The sequence below is a fragment of the Ascaphus truei genome, chromosome 1 (assembly GCF_040206685.1).
Source record: "Ascaphus truei isolate aAscTru1 chromosome 1, aAscTru1.hap1, whole genome shotgun sequence".
Taxonomy (NCBI): Eukaryota; Metazoa; Chordata; class Amphibia; order Anura; family Ascaphidae; genus Ascaphus; species Ascaphus truei.
In genome coordinates this window covers 503,555,776-503,583,718 of record NC_134483.1, presented here as the reverse complement: position 1 = coordinate 503,583,718, position 27,943 = coordinate 503,555,776, and the positions used below count along the sequence as shown (strand labels likewise).

The window sequence follows — 27,943 nt, the reverse complement described above, 5'->3', positions numbered from 1 at the left end:
TAGAATCCAGTGTATAGATGACTGTAGAAGGCATGAGAGATCACATCCTAAATCCTTGACAGTGTCCCCCCCTGAGTAAATACACTAATTGTGTGTGTGTGTGTGTGTATGATATATATCTATTTATATATATATATATATATATATATATCAATCGGCACAAACATATACCTGGTATGACACAGGAAGAAATAGTATTGGAGTAAAAGATAAAAGGGCTTAAGAGTTGTGCCATTTTCCAGGGCGATTCGCCTGTCTGCTTTCCTGTGTTGGAGGCAGCTGTACATCTTCCAGCTACCGTATAATAGGCCAGAGATCATAATTATGTCTTTATTTGTCATGGCTGTGCACATGACCTGATTCATGTAGTTTGTGTGAGTGACATGGGGAAATAATGAGCAAGGTAACTGATGCAAGAAGACCGTTCCTGCATGGGCGAGCTCGTGTACGATGTGGGGATTTTGACGTTGCTCTGGTAGGATTGCGCATGAGAAGAGGTTTCTTCATAAATATCGAACTGAACATAAATCTACAAAGACATCTCTTGATGGCTACTTTAAAAGGTGTATGTATGTGTATAGATAAGGAAAATATATATATATTTCTATCATAATCTACAGTAAAGTTACATCCTCTAACCTTAATACAGCTAATAGTGTAGCATACATTTTTTTTTTTTTAGAAACATAGATTTATTTCAACGAGTACTTTATAGATGTACATGTAATCGTGTTTTATATATATATAAATCTGGTGCAATTTGCACCAAATTTGTTTTGGGTTTGAAGATGATATTTTTCTAAAAAGTAGCACCCAATATTTTCTACAGTTTGCCACCAATATGATTATGAACTGCAGACAGAAAAACCTCATTAGTTTACCTGTTTAATAGAAGTGACCTCTTTCTCAGAAGCCAAAGCAAAGCTGATGCATGATTATACTAAGGACCGTACTGTGTGGTTTGGAGTGCTTCTGTGCTGCTCCTCTGAATACCATTAGTGCGGATGCTTTAACCCTTTACCGCTGAGATTTATAGCTAAAATCATTGGCAACTTATAAATTGTACAATATCTCCTTGGTAGATATAGTGAGACACCTGCACTTTGATTGTCCATTAGAACAGCAAATCATTTAAACTTTTACAAGTGTCCTAGGTTAGTATTGAGAGATTATAGCCAAACAAAAGTATGTTGGAAGTAGTTAAATCCGATGCCTTTCTCAAAGCAGTCTTTAAATTAAATTCTTTATACAATTACATATAATAGAATGTAATTAATGTATTATAATTGTGAATAAATAAATTGCCCAAAAATGTTGTGACACCCCAAAGAACGTCGTGCATGTTTGCATACATTGAATAAAACCGTATTAAGGCTCCTAGAGCAGATCTTGGTTTCATACTGCAGTGGTGTTGGCGCATTGATACGTTTCTTTGCTTTTACACGTCGTCGTGGAGGTAAAAGTCACTGGCTGTATTCTTTGAGCACTACGGAAAAGGCAAATTAAATGTTTTATTTTTTTACATTATTTCAAAATCATACTTAGCGTTTTTTTTTTTAAATGTTTTGGTAACTCTGATTAGGCTCTAAATTAGGTTTTTTAATAGAAATATCAAGAAATTCCAAGTCAGGAGTTTTTGCCAAAAGTACACGTAATGAGTTTTACCTCTACAATGACTATTTGTTCTGTAATATAAAATACTGTTCACGTTCCTCTAAGAATATTGGCAGAGAAGAAACATATCAATACACGATCGGTGCCACTCCGGGACGATGTCCATTGTGTTCCCTGGGTATCCAGTAACAGGCGTGGTGGGAGGGTCTTCGTGCTGTCTGGAAGTGTGGTTACTATACCTATATGCACATTTTAAACCTTTTATTTGTACATGCATATCTCACCATTTTTATTAAAATATATTTCTAACTGCCACGCTACAAGGGGTTCTGCGCTCTCTTTTCTCTTCCCGCTCATATAAGTACAAGACTTTCAAACACCTTTAAAGCAGCAAAATGTGAATCTATATATATCATTTTTATTTTATTAAACTCCATTTCCATTTTAAAGGCGTTTTAAAGCATCCTATGATTTCTATAGCGTGTTTTAACCCACTTATCGAGCAGTGCAAGATCTTTGCAACACTCTCTTGTTTGGGATAATCTGTTGCAAATGTTCCCCGCAGTTTGAGCAGTAAACTGCAATAATAGATAATGTTACCTTAGTAATACAGTATAAAGATACATTGTAGCTGCTGAGTCACTGTACACTGACTGAAGCTGCCATTATGTTAGACACGCAATTGGCTTTTTGACAGATTTATAACAGGTTCACCAAACGATTGCCCGCTTAGGTAATAATGTAAAATTATACATTGCCACATGATTTACATATGAAAAAAAAAAAGTTGGAAAGTACTATTGCTGCTTTAATACATTTTATCTGTTCTGTTTTAGAGTGCAGTGAAGATCAAACACTGGGAGAGAGCAGGTTTCAGGAGAAATTAAATGCATGAAAAAAGCCAAGGAAACGTTTGTTTATCTGGTGTCAATGTGTCATTGTGTATCCTAAAGAGGGTCCTTAAAGTTAATGCAGTGTAACATGCAATCACCATACATATACAGTACATTGACTCTGTGGGATACGGTCTCCCTTTGCCTTATGTTGTGATGTACATATTGTACTTATCCCGATTTGTCATTTATTTACCTTGTGTTGTCATTTTGGAAAGCGCTGCATACATTGTGCAACATAAATACAATGATACTGTTCTCGACACTGCAAATCAGATGGCATAACCTTGCTTTTAAATATTGTAATGTGATGGCTTGTAGTCGGTATTACATGCAGTAGTAATATTGCTGTTGCCTACAGTAGTCATGCGTTATATAACCCTTCTCACACACAGCACAATAAATGGTCACGCGTGAGGTTATGTATATCCTGGCTTGTTCTCCCATACCAAGCTGGAAGTACAGCTGTAGCCCACGTTATTGCATTTGCTGGTGAGCTCTCAGGTGGGGGGGCGGGGGGATTGCATCCTCGCCCTGCCCCCCCTCTCGAACACTTCTGAACCAGTACTGACACACAATCCAAGACTGGGGGATTAGAGTCCTAAAAGACCTGCACCCAACCGACCACAAGCGGGTGACATGGTACTTGTCCCGTCTCCGCCGTCTCCCCCGTCTCGTGCACAGCTGATCCAAAACAATGGGTGCTTCCCATGCCTTGGGCATGTCCTGCAGCATAGCACTGGGTGCAGTAAGGAAGGCTACATCCGTACTGGACAATGCTTTAGATCTTCAGTCAATGATTGAGCCACCTGTGCTGAATCAGGGATACCCCCAACACCTTGGCCCTTGAGGGCTGGAGTTGACCGCCCCTGTTTTAGGTGGATAAATGTATTTGCTGGAAGCCTCATTGCGCTGTACTTATTAATGTTTTTTGTTGGCATTATTAATATTCAGAACGTACATGTTTTGTAAGAACCTTAACATAACGCACCCTCTTGGATCTACAAAGCTGTTATTGAAGAAATATGACTCTTATTTGGCCCCCGTTCTCAGTATCGCTAAAAACTTCACACTCTTTTGGGAATCTGGGCCGAAGTCTGAAAAAAATATATGTATTTGTAGTTCAGACGTCTGAGAGCCTTAAACATTTGCCGTCTGTGTTTATTTTCTGTTAACCTAATAAACCCTTTCATAGTACAGTACTGAATACACCATTAGGACTTCCACGTTTACATTATACAGGATCTTGTTTTTTTTGTCTAGTGATATACAGTTTTCAAACCCTTTAGGAGGACTTGCAATGCACTGAACAGGTTAACCTACTGTAATTTACTATGTAATTAGTTTTTTTTTTGAAGTGAAACTTCTTTAGTGGCACCTCTGATGGGATAAAACTGGATAGATGGGGGGCGAAATGTGAAATGGAAGTGACGTCACGTAATGGACGCCGCTCCGCTCACACGTCACATGTGGCGGCGGTGGCGATAGCCGCCGGCGCCGCTCCTAATCGCCGCCGCACCCCTCACCCTCCCACACACCCCACACCCGGTTGCTCACATATAACTGCCGCTGTTCCGCCGCCCGCTGCCATGCCGCGCATGCGCAGTTGTGATGGCGCCGCTGACGGACGCCACACATGCGCAGAAGCGGCTGGCAGCGGCGTCGTTCTCCCCCACACGCTCCTAACTGACGTGGGCGTTCGTGGGCTCCTGCGCCCGCAGGAAGCGGTGGCAAACGGCGCAACCCGCGCGGCACAGGGGCTCGGCGCCGGCTCCTGCTGCTGGAAGAAAGGGTGGGCCGGGCAGCGGACGGGTAATCTCGCCCGCGGCCGGTCACTCATGCCCGTGCCGGGCGCATGTACCCCGCGGGGGGGGGGAGGGGTGCGCAGAATTTGCGTAAGAGGGGGCCAGGGGCGGTTGCGCAGAATTTGCAGAAGGGGAGGGGGAGAAGTGGTGCACAATTTTACACCCCGCCCCTGGCTGCAGCAGGACACACACACACTGACTGACCCCCACACACACTGACCCCCACAGACCTTGACTCACCCCCACACAGACCCCCACACACTGACTGACCCCCACACACCCCCACCCCCACACACACACTGACTGACCCCCACACAGACCCACCCCCACACACACACTGACTGACCCACACACTGACCCCCACACACACTGACTGACCCCCCACACAGACCCCCACACACACACTTACTGACCCCCCACACACACAGTGACTGACCCCCACACACCCACCTAGACCCCCACACACACACTGAATGACCCCACACAGACCCCCACACACACACTGACTGACCCCCACACAGACTCACATATACACACTGACTGACCCCCACACACACACTGACTGCGTCCCACACAGACTCACATACACACACTGACTGACCCCACACACACACTGACTGCCCCCCACACAGACACACATACACACACTGACACACATACACACTGACTGACACACATACACACACACTGACTGACACACATACACACACACACATACACACACACACACACACACACACACACTGACTGACACACACACACACACACACACTGACTGACTGACGCACATACACACACTGACTGACTGACTGACACACACACACACACTGACCGACTGACTTACACATACACTGACAAACATACACACACACACACACACACTGACTGACACACATACACACACACACATATTCACACTCAGTGCAAATAGCTAATACAGGGGATGTGTGCCGAGCACGCGCATTCTAAGTCAAATGTATTTGCGTTTTGTCAATGAAATTGTATTTTGATTTTTAAAACATCACCAACACAAATATAATTTCTGTGACAAAAGTCAAAGAAGTTTCACTTACTATGCGCGTGCACAGCACACACAGCTTTTTTTTCTTTCAAATGTGTGTTTTTGTTGTTTTTTCTGCCTGTTTAATGCTTGCTGAGCACACCAGGTTACTGTTGCTAGCTGTGCAGAGCTCACCTAGTCTGGGGACCTGAGACATGTGGATTTTAGCCGGCTACAGAATACAGTGACGGGGTAGAGCCTTGTGTTTGTGGGTTTGAGAAACAAGGAATAAACAGTCACCGCCTCATTTTTCGCAAGCAATTTTATACATGGGCTGGGTTTGTTTAACATATACACACTGAGTGATAGTTTTAATGTGGTTTAGTCTTTCTGTAATGCTGTGCGATTCTTACTTTGGCGTACGAGGAGGGTGCGTGTGTAACTAGGCAGAGCATTACTTGGAATACATTAAGGGTAACTGAAGTGTCCACTCTTCAGTCTGAGACCATGGAATATTTGCTACTTGTTCTGTATTTCTCGTTCTTCATTTGCCTGTGTGCCTTGGTTTGCCTGTATTTCTCTGGATGCCAAGAACTGACATATAAGCACGAAGGTAAGAACAAAATTGCTTTGTGGGTTTTTATTTATTTGCCTTTGGCACAGGATGGGTTAATTAAGCACTTAAATGTGTTAAGCTTTAGATTTAAAGTCTTCTGTTTGTTTGTTTTTTATTCCTTTTAAATATGCTCACATGTTTATTTTTTTGGCACAGGCTTGGTGTTTAAATTTTTTTAGATAGAGATAGATATCTATCTATATAGATATATTTATATTTATATTTATATATATATATATATATATATATATATATATATATATATGCAAATATAACTGTATGCTCATCTGCATGTCTTAGGCAGGTCTGCAACCCCGCCTTTCCCCATATATATATATATATATATATATATATATATATATATATATCTATATATGCTGTGTATGTATATGTGTATAATGTGTGTGTGTGTGTGTGTGTGTATATATATATATATATATATATATATATATATATATATATATATATATATATATATATATATATATATACTGTATATATACTGTATAGATCGATATCTCACAAACCTTACACACCGCTACATTTTAGGTGAAATAAACTGGTTTGTGGTGGTATTATTTTTGTTTTATTGGCTTTATTCATTCAAAGTAGTTCTGCTTATTGATTTAGTCATTGATGCACATTATCTGCACCGAGCGTAGTGGTGTTTGTGCATTTATATATCATACTAGTAACCTATCTTTGTGTTTAAATAGAGAAAATAATTTTGTTAAATACATTTGAAGTCGAACTGATGCTGAATTGTGTGTTGCTAATTTATGGCGCCCTATGTGGGGGGCGAAATAGACTTCAGGCTCGTTAACTTTTCTATTTAATTAGTCTACCTTTCAATGGGGATAGAAGGACAGATCGTTTTCCCTTTGCCTTTTGTCTATTGTGAAAGACAAAATCCTGCCTATATATTAGTGCTGCTTTGTGTGTGTATTAGAAATTAATACATTGCTGCAATTAATTGCTGAATAGTTAACCCATGTTAACGATTTATTGATTTGGTTTAATGAAGCCTGATGCACTTCAATGAATAAACCGGTGTGTCCGAAATTAGGCTCCAGTATTTGCATCTGACAGCCATATCCCGTAATGTATTTATCTGCAGTCATTTACTGAGGACTTCAATTACTTTAAGCAGCAGTCTCTGCTGCTAATTGTATGTATGTATGTATGTATGAACTAACTGGGGGATCCCCTGGAGCTGCTGATCAGTCATCCGACCTCCAGGAGCCACCTTCTTTCTAAGATACTTGTGGTTTTTCCACCATGCAAGAATATGTTTCCTGGTGAAGACAATGACTGCGAGGGACAGACTCACTCTAGCAGGCAACAGATAGGTGGTCAAGGGGTAACCTAGTTGAGGATATATATATATATATATATATATATATATATATATATATATATATATATACAGGCAGTCCTCGTTTTACAACGCTTCGCTTTACAACGAATGGCTTATCCAACGCTATGCAATGCATACCTATTTTCATTTTTACAACGCCAAAATGGCTTATCCAACGCTCTTACGACGCTTTGCAAAGTTGTGTATGTGTGTATATATATACACATTCACATAAACATTGTTGCAAAGCGTCGTAAGAGCGTATATATAATATTATACTACATAATATTATATTATACTATCTAATATATTATTTATTTTGTTATATTATATATATAATACAGTATATACACTATATAATTAATGTGTGTGCTGCATATCTTATTGCCTGCATAAAATATTTGGTGTATTTTAGTGTTAAAAATGCCTTCAGGAACGGAACCTTTCATTTAAACAGTGTTCCTATGGGAAAACGTGTTTCGCTTTACAACGTTTCGCTTTACAACGCCATTTTGAGTAACGCATTGTGTCGGATAACCGAGGACTGCCTGTATATATAATTTTCTAGCTCACTTGTGGCTTATAATTCAATGCTATCATGTGGGTAATTAGGAATTGTAATTATACTGTACAGTTAACAGGACGAAGGAAATGCATTATTGCACAAGATTCTCTACTCCACTTCGGGCTCTGGAACCATTTAAAGGACCAGCATGAGAAATCTTCATAAATTAAAAACACGCTCTTCATGTGAATAAGGGACCCGTGAAAATTCCAAAGCGCTACACACACCATTTTCTTTTATGTGGAACTCATTGATCAATTAAAGGGGATCACAAAGTACACCTTCCTGTTCATTTAAAATTACCTCATTCCATTCAGTTCTTCTTTTTGTCAACAGCTAACACCTGTATATCAATTATGTGTAAAGTAATTCAGAGCAGCAAACCCCATTTTTCACTACAGAGATATTATTGATCAATGAGTTCCACGTAAAAGAAAATGGTGTGTGTAGCGCTTTGGAATTTTCACGGGTCCCTTATTCACATGAAGAGCGTGTTTTTAATTTATGAAGATTTCTCATGCTGATCCTTTAAATGGTTTCAGAGCCCGAAGTGGAATAGAGAATCTTGTGTAATAATGCATTTCCTTGGTCCAGTTAACTGTACAGTATAATTACAATTCCTAATTACCCACTTGATAGCATTGAATTATATGCCACAAGTGAGCTAGAAAATTGCATTTGGTATGTATACTGGCTGCTTCGACGTACAGTTAATCACATTTTGTTTGGGAAACTCGGAGATACAGTGTAATCGTTGAAAGGCAATAGCTATTACGACTTGGGAACAACCATTCAACCGAGTGGGGTGATGAGGTCTGTCAGAATTTAGTGAATGTAGCTCTCCGTCTTTTCAATACATTAAATTCTTCTCTAGCATCAAAGTTGTTTGTCTAAAACGATACAGTCCCTGTGTGGGTTTAATTACAGACTACGGATTACTGTTTACAAACTTGGTTTGTTTTTTACGATGCTGTGAGCAGGTTCTTAATGTTCTTAATACCCTGTACTGTTATGGTGACGTTAAGGATGATATTCACAGGTTAAGGACAGGAGATTACTAGTTATTGCCAACATGCTATTTACAGATGTATTGTAGCAGACCTTTATTCTTCCCCCTGATGCATACCGATCGGGTGCTGTTTTCTTTCAGTGTGTGCGAGAGAGAGCTGACAAATGCGGCCCAATCGCAGCTCCCCCGCTCTCACAAGGCCAGTAACGCTTGCTGCTCTTATGGAATTAAATAGCAGGGGCCCCTGCTTCTGCATTAATCCTACCGGGCTGCAGCGAGTTTAAGAGCTGAGGAGAGAGAAGCAGCCCCTCTCTCTGTCTCCCCGCGCAACTCTTAAAGAATATCTCACCATTTTTATTTTTAGTACGCATTATGGAAGTATTGGGTCTCCGGAGCTGAACTCTTTTAATTTCTGGTCCGGGTATCCCCTTCTTTCCTAGTTACCGTAGGGTGTGCCAGTATCTCCTGCAAGTTTAAATCTCTCACATCACGGCGCATGTGACTGGGACATTTAAACAGGCCCAAGATATTGTCACCCGCTACGGAGGCCTGTGCCTCTGGAAGCAGGGGGTCCCAAGACCTGAAATGAATGGGGATCAGCTCCAGAGACCCCCTGCTTCAATACTGCGTATTTAAAATAATACAAATAGTGAGATCTGCTGTAAGAGCTCCATAGGGAGACACGGAGAGGGCGACAGCTTCTCTCTGATCTCTCTGGGCACCTCTTGCGGACTGGTTGCCGCCCGGTAGGATTAATGCAGCGGGATGACTTCAAGTGGCACGGCGAAAGTGAATAGCGCCAGATCTGTAGCAGCAGGAGGACACACAAAGCGGGAGCAGGAGAACCGGCCATTGTTTTGCAACGGTGGATGAAAAGGGAGACTGGATGAGCGCCGTTTCACCTACTAGTGGTGGGTTGGGTCTTTTAGGACTTAATCCAGAGCTGGAGGATTTGTCACTACAGGTTCTGACTGTTTTTCTTGTCTGTCACCTCATGGTGTGTTGAGTGGGGGTGTGATCTTATGGCGTGTTTCGCGGGGGTATCTCATAGCATGTTCAGCGTGGGGTGTGACCTACTGTGTTTTTATATTTTTTGTCTCTTCTATTTGAATGCAGCATTTAGGGTGTTAGGATGACCAAGTACTGTTAAAGGTCATATTTGGGGATCTAGTATTACTTGCCTATACTGTATTATTGCTGGATTAGCGGTATTGGGATTGTAACAAAAACAGGTGTGAAACTAAGGCACATGTTAGAGGGGTTAACATTGCTAAAGATGTCTAAAATATGAAATGGTCGAGGTTGGTAAAAAGCCAACGCCATTAAGTAAATTGTCATTGGTACCGGGTTGGAGTATATTATTATTTGAATCCAAATGTTTTTTCTGTTGTGTGAATTTGTACTTTCATTTGAGGGAATGAATTCTTGAATCCCTTACGAATAGGTCTACTAAAATGATGCCCAGCCAAAACCGCGTGTCCTTGTTATCCCCCTCCGTGCGTGCATGGGAACATTCAGGCTTGTTTGGAGTCTGAGGCTGGTTCCTCCACTGCAGCTTTCTTGGTCACATCTTCTGCATTGGACAATGTGCAGTGTATAACGTACTTGTTCACTGGAATAAAATCCCTCTGCATTGAATGTTTTGTACTTTGAGCGAATGACGAATCTTCACACACCCTGAGTGTGTAGCAGCACATCACATTGCGTGCCCTTGTTCCATTTAAAGCTACTGTTTAATGTACCAAGAGCTTCATACAGGACACTTGCTAATCTTCATCAGCTCTGACTGACTTTCGTTTTTGCAAATGGTGTACATATTTTTAGTGAGGAATAGAGCATTGCTGCTGGAAATCTGTCTTCAAAATGTACAATATGCCATTTCTGTCACTTTCTATTTGCATAAAAACATAAATCCCAAAAATGATTGGATATTTCCAACATTGACATAAACTGGTCATCACATCCTGCCCTTTCTTGTTGGTTACCACGGGAAGTTTCATGGCGGTGGGTGGTTAACACGGGAAGTTACATGGCGGTGGTTGGTTACCACGGGAAGTTACATGGTTGTGGTTGGTTACTACGGGAAGTTACATGGTTGTGGTTGGTTACTACGGGAAGTTACATGGTTGTGGTTGGTTAACACGGGAAGTTACATGGTTGTGGTTGGTTACCACGGGAAGTTACATGGTTGTGGTTGGTTACCACGGGAAGTTACATGGTTGTGGTTGGTTACCACGGGAAGTTACATGGTTGTGGTTGGTTACCACGGGAAGTTACGGGGCATTGATTTCTACTGTAGACTTTGAGCTATGGGGTGATTTTAAACAGCTGAGACTCTCATGCCCATTTTCTTGGGCGTAAAGTGTTTTCTACAGTACATTTCTGTACTTAATGTTTGCTTTCATTTAAAGACCTGTTGCCACATTGTGTTGTTACCTTTTTTTGAAGTGAAACTTCCTTAGTGGCACCTCATTCGAACTGGGGCAAAAAAGGATTGTGGAGACAGAAATGAAACGGATGTGACGTCAGTGCTGGCAGTTGAGGCCGGGCTGTGTTCTGGCTCAGCCCGACCCCAACACTGACATCTCCTAATGGCCCCCGCTCCCCCCACATGGCTGATGACATCGCCGCCGCCGGCGCCGCTCCTAACGGCCGCCATTCCCCCCGCACATCCGCTGCCAAGCCGCGCATGCTCAGTAATCATGGGGACTGGAGGAAAGCCACGCATGCGCAGAAGCGGTTGGCAGCGGCGCCGTTCCCCGCCCGCTGCCACGGCTGTTGACATGTGTCCCCGTCTGCTGCCCAGGACAGCAGAGACCGCCCGACCGGGACAGCCCCCCCCCCCCACCCTTTCCTTACCCGAATGGGACCTCCCTCCCAGCCCACACATGGGCCCGCCTAACTTCCACTACCGCTGCCATGACGCGCATGCGCAGAAGCGGCTGGCAGCGGCGCCATTCAGCCCTCCAGTGACACGGGCGTTTGCGGGCCCCCCAGGAAGCGGTGGTACAAAAACCCGGGCGCAACCCGCGCGGACCCCCCCCGGACCCCCCACACACTGACTGACCCCCCCACACACTGACTGACCCCCCCCCCGGACCACCCACACACTGACAGACCCCCCCAGACCCCCACACACACTGACTGACCCCCCCAGACCCCCACACACACTGACTGACCCCCCCAGACCCCCACACACACTGACTGACCCCCCCAGACCCCCACACATACTGACTGGCCACCCCAGACCCCCACACACACTGACTGGCCACCCCAGACCCCCACACACACTGACTGACCCCCCAGAGACCCACACACACTGACTGACCCCCCCAGACCCCCACACACACTGACTGACCCCCCCAGACCCCCACACACACTGACCACCCCAGACCCCCACACACACTGACTGAACCCCCCAGACCCCCACACACACTGACTGAACCCCCCAGACCCCCACACACACTGACTGACCCCCCCAGACCCCCACACCCCCAGTCACACACACTGACTGACCCCCCCAGACCCCCACACACACTGACTGACCCCCCCAGACCCCCAAACACACTGACCACCCCAGACCCCCACACACACTGACTGACCCCCCAGAGACCCACACACACTGACTGAACCCCCCAGACCCCCACACACACTGACTGACCCCCCCAGACCCCCACACACACTGACTGACCCCCCCAGACCCCCACACACACTGACCACCCCAGACCCCCACACACACTGACTGAACCCCCCAGACCCCCACACACACTGACTGAACCCCCCAGACCCCCACACACACTGACTGAACCCCCCAGACCCCCACACACACAGACAGACCCCCCACACACTGCCTGACCCCCCCCAGACCCCCACACACACTGCCTGACCCCCCCAGACCCACACACACACTGCCTGACCCCCCCAGACCCCCACACACACTGCCTGACCCCCCCAGACCCCCACACACACTGACCCCCCAGAGCCCCACACACACTGACCCCCCCAGACCCCCACACACACTCACAGTCACACACACTCAGTCACAGTCACACGTACACTCAGTCACACTCAGTCACATGCACACTCAGTCACACGCACACTCAGTCACACTCTCAGTCACACGCACACTCAGTCACACTCACAGTCAGACGCACACGCAGTCACACGCACACGCTCAGTCACACGCACACTCTCAGTCACACGCACACTCTCAGTCACACGCACACTATCAGTCACACGCGCACTCTCACGCGCACTCTCAGTCACACGCGCACTCTCAGTCACACGCGCACTCTCAGTCACCCGCACACTCTCAGTCACACGCACACTGTCACACGCGGAATTCACACTGCCTGACCCCCCCAGACCCCCACACACACTGACCCCCCCAGAGCCCCACACACACTGACTGACCCCCCCAGACCCCCACACACAGTCACACGCACACTCAGTCACACGTACACTCAGTCACGCACAGTCAGACGCACACGCAGTCACGCATAGTCACACGCACAGTCAAATGCACACGCTCAGTCACACGCACACGCTCAGTCACACGCACACGCTCAGTCACACGCACACGCTCAGTCACACGCACACGCTCAGTCACACGCACACGCTCAGTCACACGCACACGCTCAGTCACACGCACACGCTCAGTCACACGCACATGCTCAGTCACACGCACACTCAGTCACACGCACACTCAGTCACACGCACACTCAGTCACACGCACACTCAGTCACACGCACACTCAGTCACACGCACACTCAGTCACACGCACACTCAGTCACACGCACACTCTCAGTCACACGCACACTCTCAGTCACACGCACACTCTCAGTCACACGCACACTCTCAGTCACACGCACACTCTCAGTCACACGCACACTCTCAGTCACACGCACACTCTCAGTCACACGCACACTCTCAGTCACACGCACACTCTCAGTCACACGCACACTCTCAGTCACACGCACACTCTCAGTCACACGCACACTCTCAGTCACACGCACACTCTCAGTCACACGCACACTCTCAGTCACACGCACACTCTCAGTCACACGCACACTCTCAGTCACACGCACACTCTCAGTCACACGCACACTCTCAGTCACACGCACACTCTCAGTCACACGCACACTCTCTGTCACACGCACACTCTCTGTCACACGCACACTCTCTGTCACACGCACACTCTGTCACACGCACACTGTCACACGCACACTCTGTCACACGCACACTCTCAGTCACACGCACACGCACACTCTCAGTCACATGCACACTCTCAGTCACACGCACACGCACACTCTCAGTCACACGCACACGCACACTCTCAGTCACACGCACACGCACACTCTCAGTCACACGCACACTCTCAGTCACACGCACACTCTCAGTCACACGCACACTCTCAGTCACACGCACACTCTCAGTCACACGCACACTCTCAGTCACACGCACACTCAGTCACACGCACACTCTGTCACACGCACACTCTGTCACACGCACACTCTCTGTCACACGCACACTCTCTGTCACACGCACACTCTGTCACACGCACACTCTGTCACACGCACACTCTGTCACACGCACACTCTGTCACACGCACACTCTCAGTCACACGCACACTCTCAGTCACACGCACACTCTCAGTCACACGCACACTCTCAGTCACACGCACACTCTCAGTCACACGCACACTCTCAGTCACACGCACACTCTCAGTCACACGCACACTCTCAGTCACACGCACACTCTCAGTCACACGCACACTCTCAGTCACACGCACACTCAGTCACACGCACACTCTCAGTCACACGCACACTCTCAGTCACACGCACACTCTCAGTCACACGCACACTCTCAGTCACACGCACACTCTCAGTCACACGCACACTCTCAGTCACACGCACACTCTCAGTCACACGCACACTCTCAGTCACACGCACACTCTCTGTCACACGCACACTCTCTGTCACACGCACACTCTGTCACACGCACACTCTGTCACACGCACACTGTCACACGCACACTCTCAGTCACACGCACACTCTCAGTCACACGCACACGCACACTCTCAGTCACACGCACACTCTCAGTCACACGCACACGCACACTCTCAGTCACACGCACACGCACACTCTCAGTCACACGCACACGCACACTCTCAGTCACACGCACACTCTCAGTCACACGCACACTCTCAGTCACACGCACACTCTCAGTCACACGCACACTCTCAGTCACACGCACACTCAGTCACACGCACACTCTGTCACACGCACACTCTCTGTCACACGCACACTCTCTGTCACACGCACACTCTGTCACACGCACACTCTGTCACACGCACACTCTGTCACACGCACACTCTGTCACACGCACACTCTCAGTCACACGCACACTGTCACACGCGGAATTCACACTTAGTGCAAATAGCTAATACAGGGGATGTGTGCCGAGCACGCGCATTCTAAGTCAAATTTATTTGCGTTTTGTCATTGAGATTGTATTTTGATTTTTAATTAAAACATCACCAACACAAATACAATTTCTGTGACAAAAGTCAAAGAAGTTTCACTTACTATGCGCGTGCACAGCACACACAGCTTTTTTATGTTCACAATGGGATTTGGAAATTAAAATATGTTATCACAATTTGCGATGACCGTTACAGGCAAGAGGAGTTTTATGACCTACGGATGTAACAAGCGTTCCTAAACTTGCTGATGTGTGCCAGCGATTGGCACTTTGCGGTGCTAAAGGATGATTACACAGGGAGTAATATCTGCTGCATCTGTACCATGTTTCACATTTGTCATAACAGTTACTATAGTTCTGGTCATCGAAGTAGATGCAAAGAAACCAAGCTGGAATCTAAGGCAGAACAAGGAATGTGTGACCGAATAATAATCTTTCCTGTGTTTATATGTTGCTGTCATCCAACACCAGTTCAGCAATTGTGATCCTGATCCAGTCAGGGGATTGCATTCCAATAATGGAATTTTTGCAAGTTAAGTACAAAAATGTAAGATTTGAAGTGAGACCGGCCTGGATTATCATGCTGTTGACTTGGAGTTTCTTTTGTTACTGCAATTTAAAAATAAATTGAAACTCTTCTGTGATGCAGAGACCCGCAATGTATTACAAGATCAGCACCTAGAGAAGATACACAAAGTGATTTTATAAATACAGTATATTAACATTTTATTGTACAGAAGTGGGACCACAGAAGGAAGGCAGAAAGAATAACATAATCTCATCATTTTGCTGGAATTTCACAGTTTTGACCTAATTCATCAAAAAGATCCACAGGGGAATGGAAATGTTTAGTGCGTTGGTGTATTTGAAAAATGTTAGCATGATTGGACGAGTGCAGGTGTTAATCTGTAATTGTCGAACCAGTTTTTTCACAAGCTCATTACTGAGGGTTGTACGTACAGTATAACATGTTGACACACCTTCCTCTTTTCTAGCCCTTTTCACCCTGTAAAGGAATAGGAGTAAGATGTATGTATGTATGCCTTTATTTATATAGCGCCATAAATGTACATGGCGCTTCACCGTAGTAATACACGTGACAATCATATAACTATCAAATAATACAAATAACAGAACATGGGAATAAGTGTTTTAGACATAAAAATTAACATTTAGGAAGAAGAGTCCCTGCCCCGAGGAGCTTACAATTTAATTGGTAGGTAGGAAGAACATACAGAGACAGTAGGAGGGCATTCTGGTAAGTGCGTCTGCAGGGGGCCAAGGTTTATGTATCAGGTGTATAGTATTATCCACAGAGCTACTCATATGCTTCGTTAAGCAGGTGTGTTTTAAGGTGGGTCTTAAACGTGGATAGAGAGGGTGCTTGTCGGGTATTCCGGGGAAGGACGTTCCAGAGGTGTGGGGCAGTCAATGAGAAAGGTTTAAGGCGGGAGAGGGCTTTAGATACAAAGCGGGTAGAGAGAAGACATCCTTCAGTGGAACGCAAGAGTCGGGATGGTGCATAGCGAGAAATTAGGGCTGAGATGTAAGGAGGGGCAGAAGTGTAAAGCTTTAAAAGTGGAGAATTGAGTGTGAGATGCGGGATTTGATAGGAAGCCAGGAAAGTGATTTCAGCAGGGGAGACGCTGAGGCAGATTTAGGAAAGAGTAGAGTGATTCTGGCAGCAGCATTTAGGATAGATTGTAGGGGAGACAGGTGAGAGGCAGGAAGGCTGGACATCAGGAGGTTACCGTAATCGCGATGGGAGAGAATGAGGGCCTGTCAGAGTTTTAGCAGTAGGGCAACAGAGGAAAGGGCGTACCTTGTAATATTGCGTAGGAAAAAGTGCCAGGTTTTAGATACGTTTTGAATGTGAGAGAGAAGTCGTGTGACCCGTAGGCAGCGTGCGTGCGCTACTGGGTGTATGACAGAACTTACAACAGCAAGGTAGAAGGAGGTAGTGGGGCCAGATTTGGGATGAAATATGAGGAGCTCTATTTTTTGACATGTTGAGTTTAAGTCGGCAGAGGGCCATACAGAATATCGCAGGGAGACATTCAGAAACTTTGGTCTGTGTAGGAGGTGAAAGGTCAAGGGTTGAGAAGTACATTTTGTGTCATCGGCATAGAGGTGATATTTGAACCCAAGAGATGTGATTAGGTCACCTAGAGAGTGTGAGTACAGAGAAAAGAGGAGAGGTCCCAGGTCAGAGACCTGGGGTATCCACACAGAGTGATCAATAGAGGAGGAGGTGTTGGCAGAAGGGACATTGAAAGTATGATGGGAGAGGTAAGAGGAGATCCAGGATAGAGCTTTGTTACGAATACCGGGAGGAATGGAGAATGTGAAGGAGGAGAGGGTGGTTCACAGTATCAAATGCTGCAGAGAGATCGAGTAATATGAGCAGAGATCATGGCAGCATGGAGGTCATTAGGTATTTTAGTGATGGCTGTTTCAATGGAGTGAGCAGTGTGGAAGCTAGATTGTAGAGGATTTATGAGAGAATAGGTGGTAAGAAAATGGAGCAGGCGAGAGAATAAAAGACGTTCAAGGAGTTTAGAGGCAAAAGGCAGGAGGGAGACAGAACGATAATTAGAATGACAGGTAGGGTCAAGCTTGCTGTTATTGAGTAATGGTATGACTGTTGCATGTTTGAAGGAGGAGGGAAAGGTACCCGAGTAGAGGGAGCAATTAAAGATCGGTGTGAGCGTAGTGATTATAGTAGGAGCAAGAGGTTTTAGGAGATGAGAGGGAATGGGGTCAAGAAAGCAAGTGTCAGAGGGAGAAGAGGACACAATGAAACATCCTCTGTGACAGTGGAAAAAGAGTCAAGGAGTGCAGGCGGAGAGTTAGGAAGCGGTGTAGGGTGGGAGGAGGAAACGGGGCATGTTCTGACGTATGGATTCCACCTTTTCCTTAAAATAGTAATGCATATTGGTTTCTGTAGGAGCTCAAATGCTTGGTCCCTTTTGATTATCAGTTCATACTTCCAGAGGTAACCACACAAGGGGAATATAAAGACTAAAGTATCTCAAATAGAGTTCTGCATGTATTAATACAATGACCCCTGGAGATGTCTGGTAAGGGTGTATCCCTTCTCCTAAGGGGGGCCCATAAAAAATGAGAGTACTCACTGTTCTCCCCCTGTGGGTTCTCAAGCGTGCAACCGCATCCAAGTCCAAGGATATCCAAAATGTAGTGAGTGCACAGCAGCAAAGAACAGGTCGTGTGGCAATAAGAAAATCGTTTATTTAAGCTGCATTAAAAAACGGTGGAGAGTACAACACTCCCTCTGTTGTACTCTCTACCGTTTTTTAATGCAGCTTAAATAAACGATTTTCTTATTGCCAAACACGACCTGTTCTTTGCTGCTGTGCACCACTCACTACATTTTGGTTTTCCTTAAAATAGTCAGCAAAGTCCTGAGGTGACATGGAGGAAGAAGAGGCAGCTGAGCGTGGTCTGAGAAGGGAGTCAAAGACAGAGAAGAGTCGGCGTGGGTTAGATTTGTGCGTGTATATTAGTGAAGGAAGTGGTCTGTAGAGTAACAGATTTGGTGTCTGGCAGTTAAAGTCTGCAATCTGGATTGAAAGAGGCTTAATTGAACACTGGTCTTGGGATTTAATGATTTACCTGGGATCCAACATAGTTAGAGATGTTGGTTAAAAAAAAAAATTCAAAAAAAGTTCTCCGAAGGAAATGGAAAAACAAAGAATACAATTTGCAAATAAAAACAATGATTAATTGCTACTTTTATGTAATTAACCCTTTGAGTGCTGAAGGGGCTGTGGCACTCCGGCACATACGATCACGTGACTACTTCCCTGAAACAGACACGTGATCGCTCCATCAATGATTACAGCAGGAGAGTCGTCCTTCAGTTCTACTTCCGCCGTCATCACGTTCTATGCTCCCACACCATGTCCCATACAAAAACAAGCTAGAACATTGACATGGCTATTATATCATGGAGCTAATTTTTGCTTTTTTAATTGCAAATACCTTAAATGCGCTCTGGTTTACCATGTATTCCACATAATAATAAATAAATAAAAAAAGGTATATTACTGTTCTATATAGAAGAACAATTTGAAAACCAGCGGTGGTGTGACGGGCATCGCAACATGTACCTGAACCATAAAGGGCTTTTGGAACAGGCACTCCTGTCTTTGAAAAAAGTATCAATAGTGTCTAATGCTACAAAACATACCCATCACACATAATATACATCAAAAAGGCAGTACATTCAATAAATAAGGTTTGCCAACAAGTAACAGACCTTTACAGAGACCTCACGCTCTCCCAGGCAATCTGTTTAATTGTTTTGGGAGAAGTGATCAGGACCTCTGTAACCACAGCACCGCCCCCCCCCCCCTGAAATTTGCCACCCCAGGCCTACGCCTAAATATGGGCCTGGCTGTCATCAGTCAATCCAATATCCCCAGACACATTTAGGGGTACGGTGGTTATGAAAGTCTCATAGTTAGGTGTGGAGGTGTAGGAAGAGAAAATTATGCTTGAGAGAGCCTATAAAGCTATTTTGTCTCCCGAATGGCAAAATAAACTAGAGCACGCTGGTGAGGCGTATCGGTTTCATCTGTGCATCAGTCAGGTGGTTTTTCAGCTTGCATACTTTACGTATACTGAGAACCTGTTGCACAACGATCAATAAAGTACCATGTTAGGCAAGCAGTGCGAACCCATAAGGCCCCTCCTGGCCCAGCCACATGAATGCGCTATAAGGTGCTTTGTGGCTCCATCCCACCAACTATGACCCTTAATATGCAAATATTTACATTTTTAGATAATTGACCAGCAGCTCATTTAAAAAAAAAAAAAAAAAAAAGAAAAAGTCCTGTAACGTTGATTCCCTCACCGCCAAGTCCACATACTCTTCTGTTTTACAATATTACATTATTTTAGTTTTTCATAAAAATGATCTGAGCAAAGCAGATCTATGTTCTGTGTAATTCACTTGAATAAAATGAAGATATGTTTTGTAATTTTTCGGTCTGTTTAGGTTTTTTTCTGTAACCGTTTCCTTGTGGTCTCATTCTTGAATATGCCTTTCTTTTGTAGTGTTTTGCTGGTTTTTTTTTACTGCGTTTCACCACTATCCCCTTTGTTCTTTATTCCTCAACATTCCCCCTTCTCTCTACTCTTCCTGCTTCAATGCCCCACGTGCCGGACTTACCTTATTGAATTGTAATTGGCAGCAGTGGTTAACTGATCCGCCTTAAAGGGTGGGAATTAAAATGTTTGAGAAATTTACCACACGTGAGGCCTTATCTGTGTAGTTTTGGGATGAAAATCCCCAGAGATGTAGGGTTTTGTAATCCCCACATAGTATTATTGTATCACCAAATTCCATGCGCTATTTCCGGTACACTCGGCACATGAGCAACATTTGCACAGGCATTAAACTACAACCAAATCTGATTTTTAGAGGCATGTTGTGGAGACGTTTTTTGGATTTGACGAAGAATCCGTAGATTCCGAAACCTCTTCATTGACCTCGTATACAACTGATAAAACGGACAGGACACCAGCCACACCTGAAGAAGACATAGAGGATGTAAGTGTTGCACTATACGTTGTTGCATGCTATCTTAACTGTACTGTAATGGCTTTAGATTTCCGCCCCTAGAATGTACCAGCTATATACATTAAATGTTTGCTAAGAATACAAGTGTTGCCACACATGTTGCTCTCGCTGGTGGGTGCAAGAACAGGTTAGTTCCCTGCCCTTTCTGCTAGAGGCTAAATCATTTGGATGGGAGCTTCTCCCGTTGGCACGTTGTGCACCCCAATGCAGTGCGTTGGTGGTATTAATGACGTGTGCTCAGTTTGTAGATATGATTTCATAAAATTACATTTTAAGACCTTTATGTGAACTCTTGGGTGCAGTGAGCCACTACTATGCATTAAGTGATTACACAGAAGCAAACTCTTAGACGCGAATTATATCATTTAAAATTTTTTGAATATATCAAAAACACAATCCTGACTTTTTTTTTTAATTTCTTAAGGAAAATCACTTTCCTTTATTGAATGTAGCCAAGCAAGCTCCCATCATCATTCTGGTGTTTAAAAGCATGGCACATGCAATGTCATTTAAACCTGCTATGCAAGGAACTATTATGTATTAAAGCAAAAAAGGAAATGGAGTGCGCCAAATATAGATGCTACTGAAAATAAAGGACTAAAGCAAAATATTAATTGAATATACAAAAATCATGTGACATGAACCAATCCGGAGCGTGAAGGGTCTGGCAAAATTATATTGATAAATGTGTAAGAAAACCAAAACCCAATTTGTAGCGCAGCTTCCTAAACAAGTCCCTGATAACGTGGTACAAAAAGAAAGAAAATGATTTGGAAGCGCAGTCAATGGGGTAGTGGTAAAACTAAACACTTTTATAATAGATCGTGTCCCTAAGATCACAATCAATGACAACAAAAATCACAATTAACTCAAAATAACAATATTAAAATAAGTAGTGGTGTGCAAATGAAGCAAGTTCCTGCTCGTTGAATCTCAGAGGGGTTACAACGGGAATATCCCGGCTTAAGATCAGAGTCCTTGGGTGAGATTGCCCCGAGATGAAGACGTGAACTGTCAGGGCATATGTTTGTTGAGAGGGGTACCCCAGGGTTGAGCCAATGCTCAGTGTGCTCACCCTGAATCCACTGATGATCCGTGGGGGTCCGATGGTCCTCTCCAAATCACAACTTCTCCGATCACGATGTAAAGGTTGCTGGCGCCAGTTAATTGTGATTTTTGTTGTCATTGATTGTGATCTTAGGGACACAATCTATTATAAAAGTGTTTAGTTTTACCACTACCCCATTGACTGCGCTTCCAAATCATTTTCTTTCTTTTTGTACCACTATGATGTATTACTTGATGTAGAGCGAAGATTGGACTAATCATACTGTAAATTGGTTCCATTTCTTTACTTTCATCTATTCCTGTTGGGTGATTTGTGTATTAAATGTTCATTGTACTAACATAAGCCAATATTACAAATGAGGATGTTGCAGTATGAAAGTATTAAAGTATTAAGAGAATTGAGCACAACTCGAGTTTTCTCTAGTTTTTTTTTTTTTTTTTTTAGAGGATTGAATACTGAGAGATGCATATTGTCAATATTTATGGGTTATAACATTACACACTCAACAGATTGATTAATGCTATATGTATGGAACAAGTATTTACTCTTGTGCCAAGGAACATCCTGCCTGGATGAAACCTCTGCATTCTGTGTTATTTTTTTTAATGTAATTTTTTTTAATCCATTGAAAATCTCTCTCAATTGTAGGATAATAAAGCTTATAGTACCTTATTATAAACAAAGAGGGCACTTCCTTTTTCAATTTTCTTTCCAAGGAAGGGCTCAGATTTGCTGGTAACTGCATAGTCCTTGATACTGTAAATTGCTAATTGGTTCTGTAAAATGTACCTTTCTAGCTTCACTACAGTAGGTCACTAAACGTTCCCTCTCTAAATAGCATTTTCAATCATTAATTAATACATTCTCACATGTTTACTATGAACCAAAGTAGTGCATAAATAAAATCAATAAGCTAATTTAAAGTGTGGCAGATAACACTTGTGCCATATAGATGAATATATTTTGATGTAATTGATGTCACAATCTCCATAATTCTGCTTTAAGAGCACACCTAAGGAAGAATCCGATTTAAGGTTCCGTCAGTTGACTCGGGAGTATCAAGCTTTGCAGAGGGCATACGCTTTGCTTCAAGAACAAGTGGGAGGAACGTTGGATGCAGAAAGAGAAGCGAGGGTAATTCATCCTTTTTGTTCCCTCTTTAATAAATGTTTGCTATGCAATCTAAAATGGAGACTTGTGGAATTTGATATTATATTCCTTATTATGTACTTTACAATTATATGTACTAGGATGTTGTAGAATAAAATAAGTAATGATTTCTTTATTGCCAGTAATAGCATGGAGACCAAAGTGACAATCTCACAGGCTTGGTCTGAACACTCAAAACATAAAACAATTTGCATATATCAAACTCACCGGATATATTATGTACTTACTAAGCAGCTAAACTAATGTAATGTCCATATAAGGATTATGAAAAACTCCTATTATGCCAAGCTGAACAGACTGAGCTTTTCACCCACTATTCCTACGACGACAACTGTAATCTTGTTATTGGCAGATGACCCTGAATTACATACAGTAGCTCTTCTCTTGGTAAACAGTCTTGTCTAGAGTCTCCTCACTATCTCATGCTCCCCGACCTCCTCATACATTCCTTACAAACTGATCTAAACTGATTAACCCCTTTTGTCACCAGAGCAGTCTTGGTATACCAAAATGTGTCAGACACCATACCATACCATAATTCAATTCTCAGGCCCAATTTCCACACACTGACAATGTACACATACTAAAAGTGAAATATCTGCTACTAGCTTTTCGAGACAGGGACTCCTTTTGATAATGTTTAGTTTTGTCTGGTAATTATTCCTATTATGTCCCCTATTAAAGAAGCCTCATTTGAAATCCTATTTTATCACATGTGTTACGGCTGTAAAATGCTATGTACATTGATGGCGCTTTACAAATTAAGATGCATGCATATGTCAGCAAGGCCTCAATTAGCTGTGCCGTAAATGTGCTCTTAAACTCTCTTTGGATTGGTTACGCAACAAAAATATGCTGCTCAGCTTTAAACCTTAGGAAGCAGGAGTACCTACATGATTAGTTTAATCTACAGTCACATTTTGTCCATGATGGCGGTTTAAAACGGTGAACTTGATATAATTATGGCTTGGGCTTGTGAGGATAATGTCCAACTTGATGGTTTAGCTTGGGAAGATCTATACTACATCAAAATGGTATGCTATAGTCTGTAAACTCACTGCACCTAGGGTTGCCAGTGTCCAGTATTGAACTGGACTGTCCTGTATTTGGACACTGTCCAGTAAAAAAAATTAGAGGTGATACTGGACATATATGTGTCAAGTATTACCTCTCTGGACATAGTTACCTGACCGGCTTGGGGAGCTGTGGGATTTACCTGAGCAAGGAGAGAGCAGGGCGGTTGTTAGGGGGCTGGGTAATGCAGCCAATCTGGAGTTGGTGTCAGGAGTCTGGGGGTGGGGCCAAGGAGAGGAGGAAACAGCATGGAGAGGTGTATGTGTGGAGTTCGAGCTTCGCACCTTTCACCACTGTCCAGTATTTTTGAAGAAGCTACCTGGCAACCCTAACTACACCACTAATGATGCATACTTTGTTGGGCTACAGTGCAGATTCAGCTGCAACTTAATGGGGAACAGACCACAATGGAGCACATATTTATCAAATGTTTTACCAGGAAGTAATACGTTGAGTTACCTCATTTCAAGTATGTCCTGGGCACAGAGTTATAGCAATACATGGTTACATTAAATTAAAAAAGGTTATACGTTCAATTCACAGACATTTCAGGGACAGTTAGAGATTATTATTGGCGTATGTAACATTTTCAGACAAGATTAAAATTGTGTTAGGAGATGTAGGATAGGCCTGCACTGTTAGAAGCCCTGCTACAAGAAGCTTACAATCTATAGGCAGGGTTGGCTGAAACATTGGGTACAGAGGATGAGAGGGTTGGTGATTTTAAGAATGCTATAGAGCAGCTTTAACATTACCAAAGATCAGCAGACAGCTCACACCCTTTGACTGCCTTTCGGCTGCACCAAAGGCTGTCCGCCTTTTGGGCGACCCAGATGTAGACTGAAGGGGTTCAGATTGAATGCAGCTGTGGTTTTAGAGTCCTTTGTCCTCCTGGGTCATTAACATTCCCGTGGACGGGATTGCCGAAAGACATAGGTAAGCAAACGCAGATGTTAACCATTAGCACGCTGGTTCTGTGCAGATGGGAGCTGCTCTTGGGGAACCCTTTCAGGCGTTCTCCTTTGGGAGTGACGCAGATGTAGACATAGAAAAGAGTCCAAATATCTAGACAGACTAAATCTACAAAATGAATGGTTTCAAGCTATGCAAATCTGGGTAGTAGAGGTACAAATAATAATGTATACAGTGCCAATATTATATGTAGCACTGAATACTGTAAAATGATACATGTCCGATGAGTCCCATGCCTCCTTCCAAAGAACTTTCACTCCAAAATCTGTCTCCATATGCCTCATACACAGGGTTTGTTAAATGTTGCACAATGTTTTAATCTTCGCATAAGAAGTGTTGTAGGTTGCTATGCCTTTTAGTGGACCCATATTAGTTTTTCATATATGAAATTAAAGTGTACATTTAGTATGAGGATTTGAAAGCTTTATACACTTTCATTTCATCTATCAAGAGGTCTAATGTTGGTCCGCCAAAAGGCATCACAACCTTTAAACGAATATGCTCTTAAAGACCATTAAAGACCAACTACTACAATTTTGAACTAATCGTCACATAGAAACATTATATTAGTGTATCAGTGTTACTGTACAAGTAATAATAATAAACTGGCAATCTGATAAGACTGAGTACCATAAATACCAGACAGGGAGGATGTTGTAGTCCTACCAGCCTGTTCTGAAATAACTAATGTGCATTGTAAGACTTGGTCAGTAAGACATGGGACACATACAGTACAGCTCGGGGTTCTTCAACGTGTGGTCTAAATCCTACTCCTGAAGGGCCTCGGAAAGAGCTCCTGGACTGACTGCCCCTTCTAAATCTTATTGCAGTTACAGATGTAGTCTTGCATCTGTTAACGCGACGCAGAGCGACAAAGCTGGTGCAATATTTACTGCCAGATTTGATATAGCTCCATTGAAACAAACGTCTTATCGCACATGTTATTTCTGCTATGCTGATTGATTAGCAGGTGCAATACTGTCTGCTACCTCCAAGTGCAATTATTCCCATTGAAACTCACAAAACAAGGAAAATGTAATAAAATTGTATGGTACAGATGTTGTAATTGCTTACAGCATGTTGTAGTTTGATCTTTTTAGTGGGGTGTGGGTGGGTGTGTTTGTAGATCAGTTTCTTTCAACAGGAGTTCATATGAACACTTGGGTTCCCCAGGCATCCCTAAAGGGTTCCCTGCAGTTTTCAGATCATTGGAAAATTATACCAAATACAGAAGAATTTACAATGAATGCATCTGAATCTGATCCCAGACACGCTGTCACGTACGGCACACCTGTAAGCATGTGACTTGTACGGTATATGTGACATGGGTTACAGCGCTATACATCTGATTCATCCCTCACCTCGCAAGGTTCTTCAAATGAATCATATCTCCCCTCAATCCGTCACATTTGTCACGAACGGCATATATATGGGACAATGGTTAATACACACCGCTAACTAGCGGACTCGTCTTTCACCTCTGCAAGGTACCTCAAATGAGTAATATCTACCCTTAATCCATCACAACATATATCTTAACTCCGCTGCCACCACCAAAGGGATTATTAAAATGTACTTACAGAGCCTTTGGCGCCCGTTTGCTGTGAAAACTATACACTTAACAGACACATCTGTTTATAGGGAAATGTGTCAGAAAATGTAAATTACTCTCTGGAAAGCATGCAACCGGTCAATCAGAGCCCAAAGTGATTTACTTATTCAAGTTTTGATTTAATATAGAAAGGTGCAGTGTTTAGGTTACAGTATAAAATTATTACAAGAACATACAGTATAACATGCAGAGCGTTTTTTTTTCAGATAAGACTGTTAAAGAATACCTATATGTTACCACAGAACATGTTACAGGAGGTCACTGGAGTATGGAAGATGAGCATTCACGTGTCTTACCCAAAACACACCTCTGTTGAATTCTAACTTCATAACTTAATTGCAGGGCTTAGAGCATAAAGCCCTTTAATTGAAAACCTATGCCCCCGTTCTGGGGTTGTTCTCAACCTACCCCTTTCATTAATCGGCCCCCCATGACTGTTTTACGACTGAAGGGGGAAAAAAATCCTTTGACCGTGTCTCGATATCTAAAAGACGTCATAACTGTTTCTACAGTATAATACTTGGACATACACCATCTTCACTGTTGCGTCGTGTCAGTAATATGCATTTCTGGATTTGAAACAGAACACCTTAACTTCTACTTTTGCATGAGAACAGATATTAGAGATTATAACACAGAGCATTCTGTCATTCTTAGTATCATTTGATTCGTGTAATCAAACTGTTGCAAAGATTAATCTGTAATTCTGTAATTCTCGTGAATTGTTGTCGAACTCATGATATTTCACATTTAGTAAATTTACAAACTTTTTGGATTGCATTCTTAGCCACACCCTCTGGTATTTGAAGATACTCTTCAGAAATCTCTCTAAGATACCCTCAGTCCTATAAAACAGGTGTGCGCAAACTTTTTGAGGTGCACGCCCCCCCCTGCCGTGTTGTCCTGGCGGCGCTTGTCAGGAGAAGCCGGAGAGCAGGTAATGCTCCGGCAATCTATGTTAAATGTCGGGAAGAGCGCAGGGCTTCTGTAAGCGTGGTGTCTCCTTACAAAATCTCGTGCACCCAGTTTGCACACCCCTGCCATATAAAACACAAAACTAGGCCTTGTCAGTGGTGTAACCGGCAATAAAAACAATTCC

The 27,943-nt window shown here is 43.5% G+C and overlaps 2 protein-coding genes across 2 annotated transcripts in view; both read left to right on the top strand.

Moving 5' to 3' along the window:
- JAKMIP1 (janus kinase and microtubule interacting protein 1) overlaps positions 1-27,943 on the top strand; it is a 154,772-nt gene that overhangs the window by 82,498 nt on the left and 44,331 nt on the right. Inside the window, exons 9-10 of the mRNA XM_075569635.1 lie at positions 20,789-20,917; positions 23,022-23,150. Of these exons, the coding sequence (XP_075425750.1) occupies positions 20,789-20,917; positions 23,022-23,150 (258 nt within the window). The remainder of the gene's footprint in view (positions 1-20,788; positions 20,918-23,021; positions 23,151-27,943) is intronic.
- Positions 5,418-20,917, top strand: LOC142465591 (uncharacterized). The gene is made up of 2 exons (XM_075569650.1): positions 5,418-5,925; positions 20,789-20,917. The coding sequence occupies exons 1-2, from the start codon at positions 5,820-5,822 to the stop codon at positions 20,818-20,820; spliced, it is 138 nt and encodes a 45-aa protein (XP_075425765.1). The 5' UTR covers positions 5,418-5,819; the 3' UTR covers positions 20,821-20,917.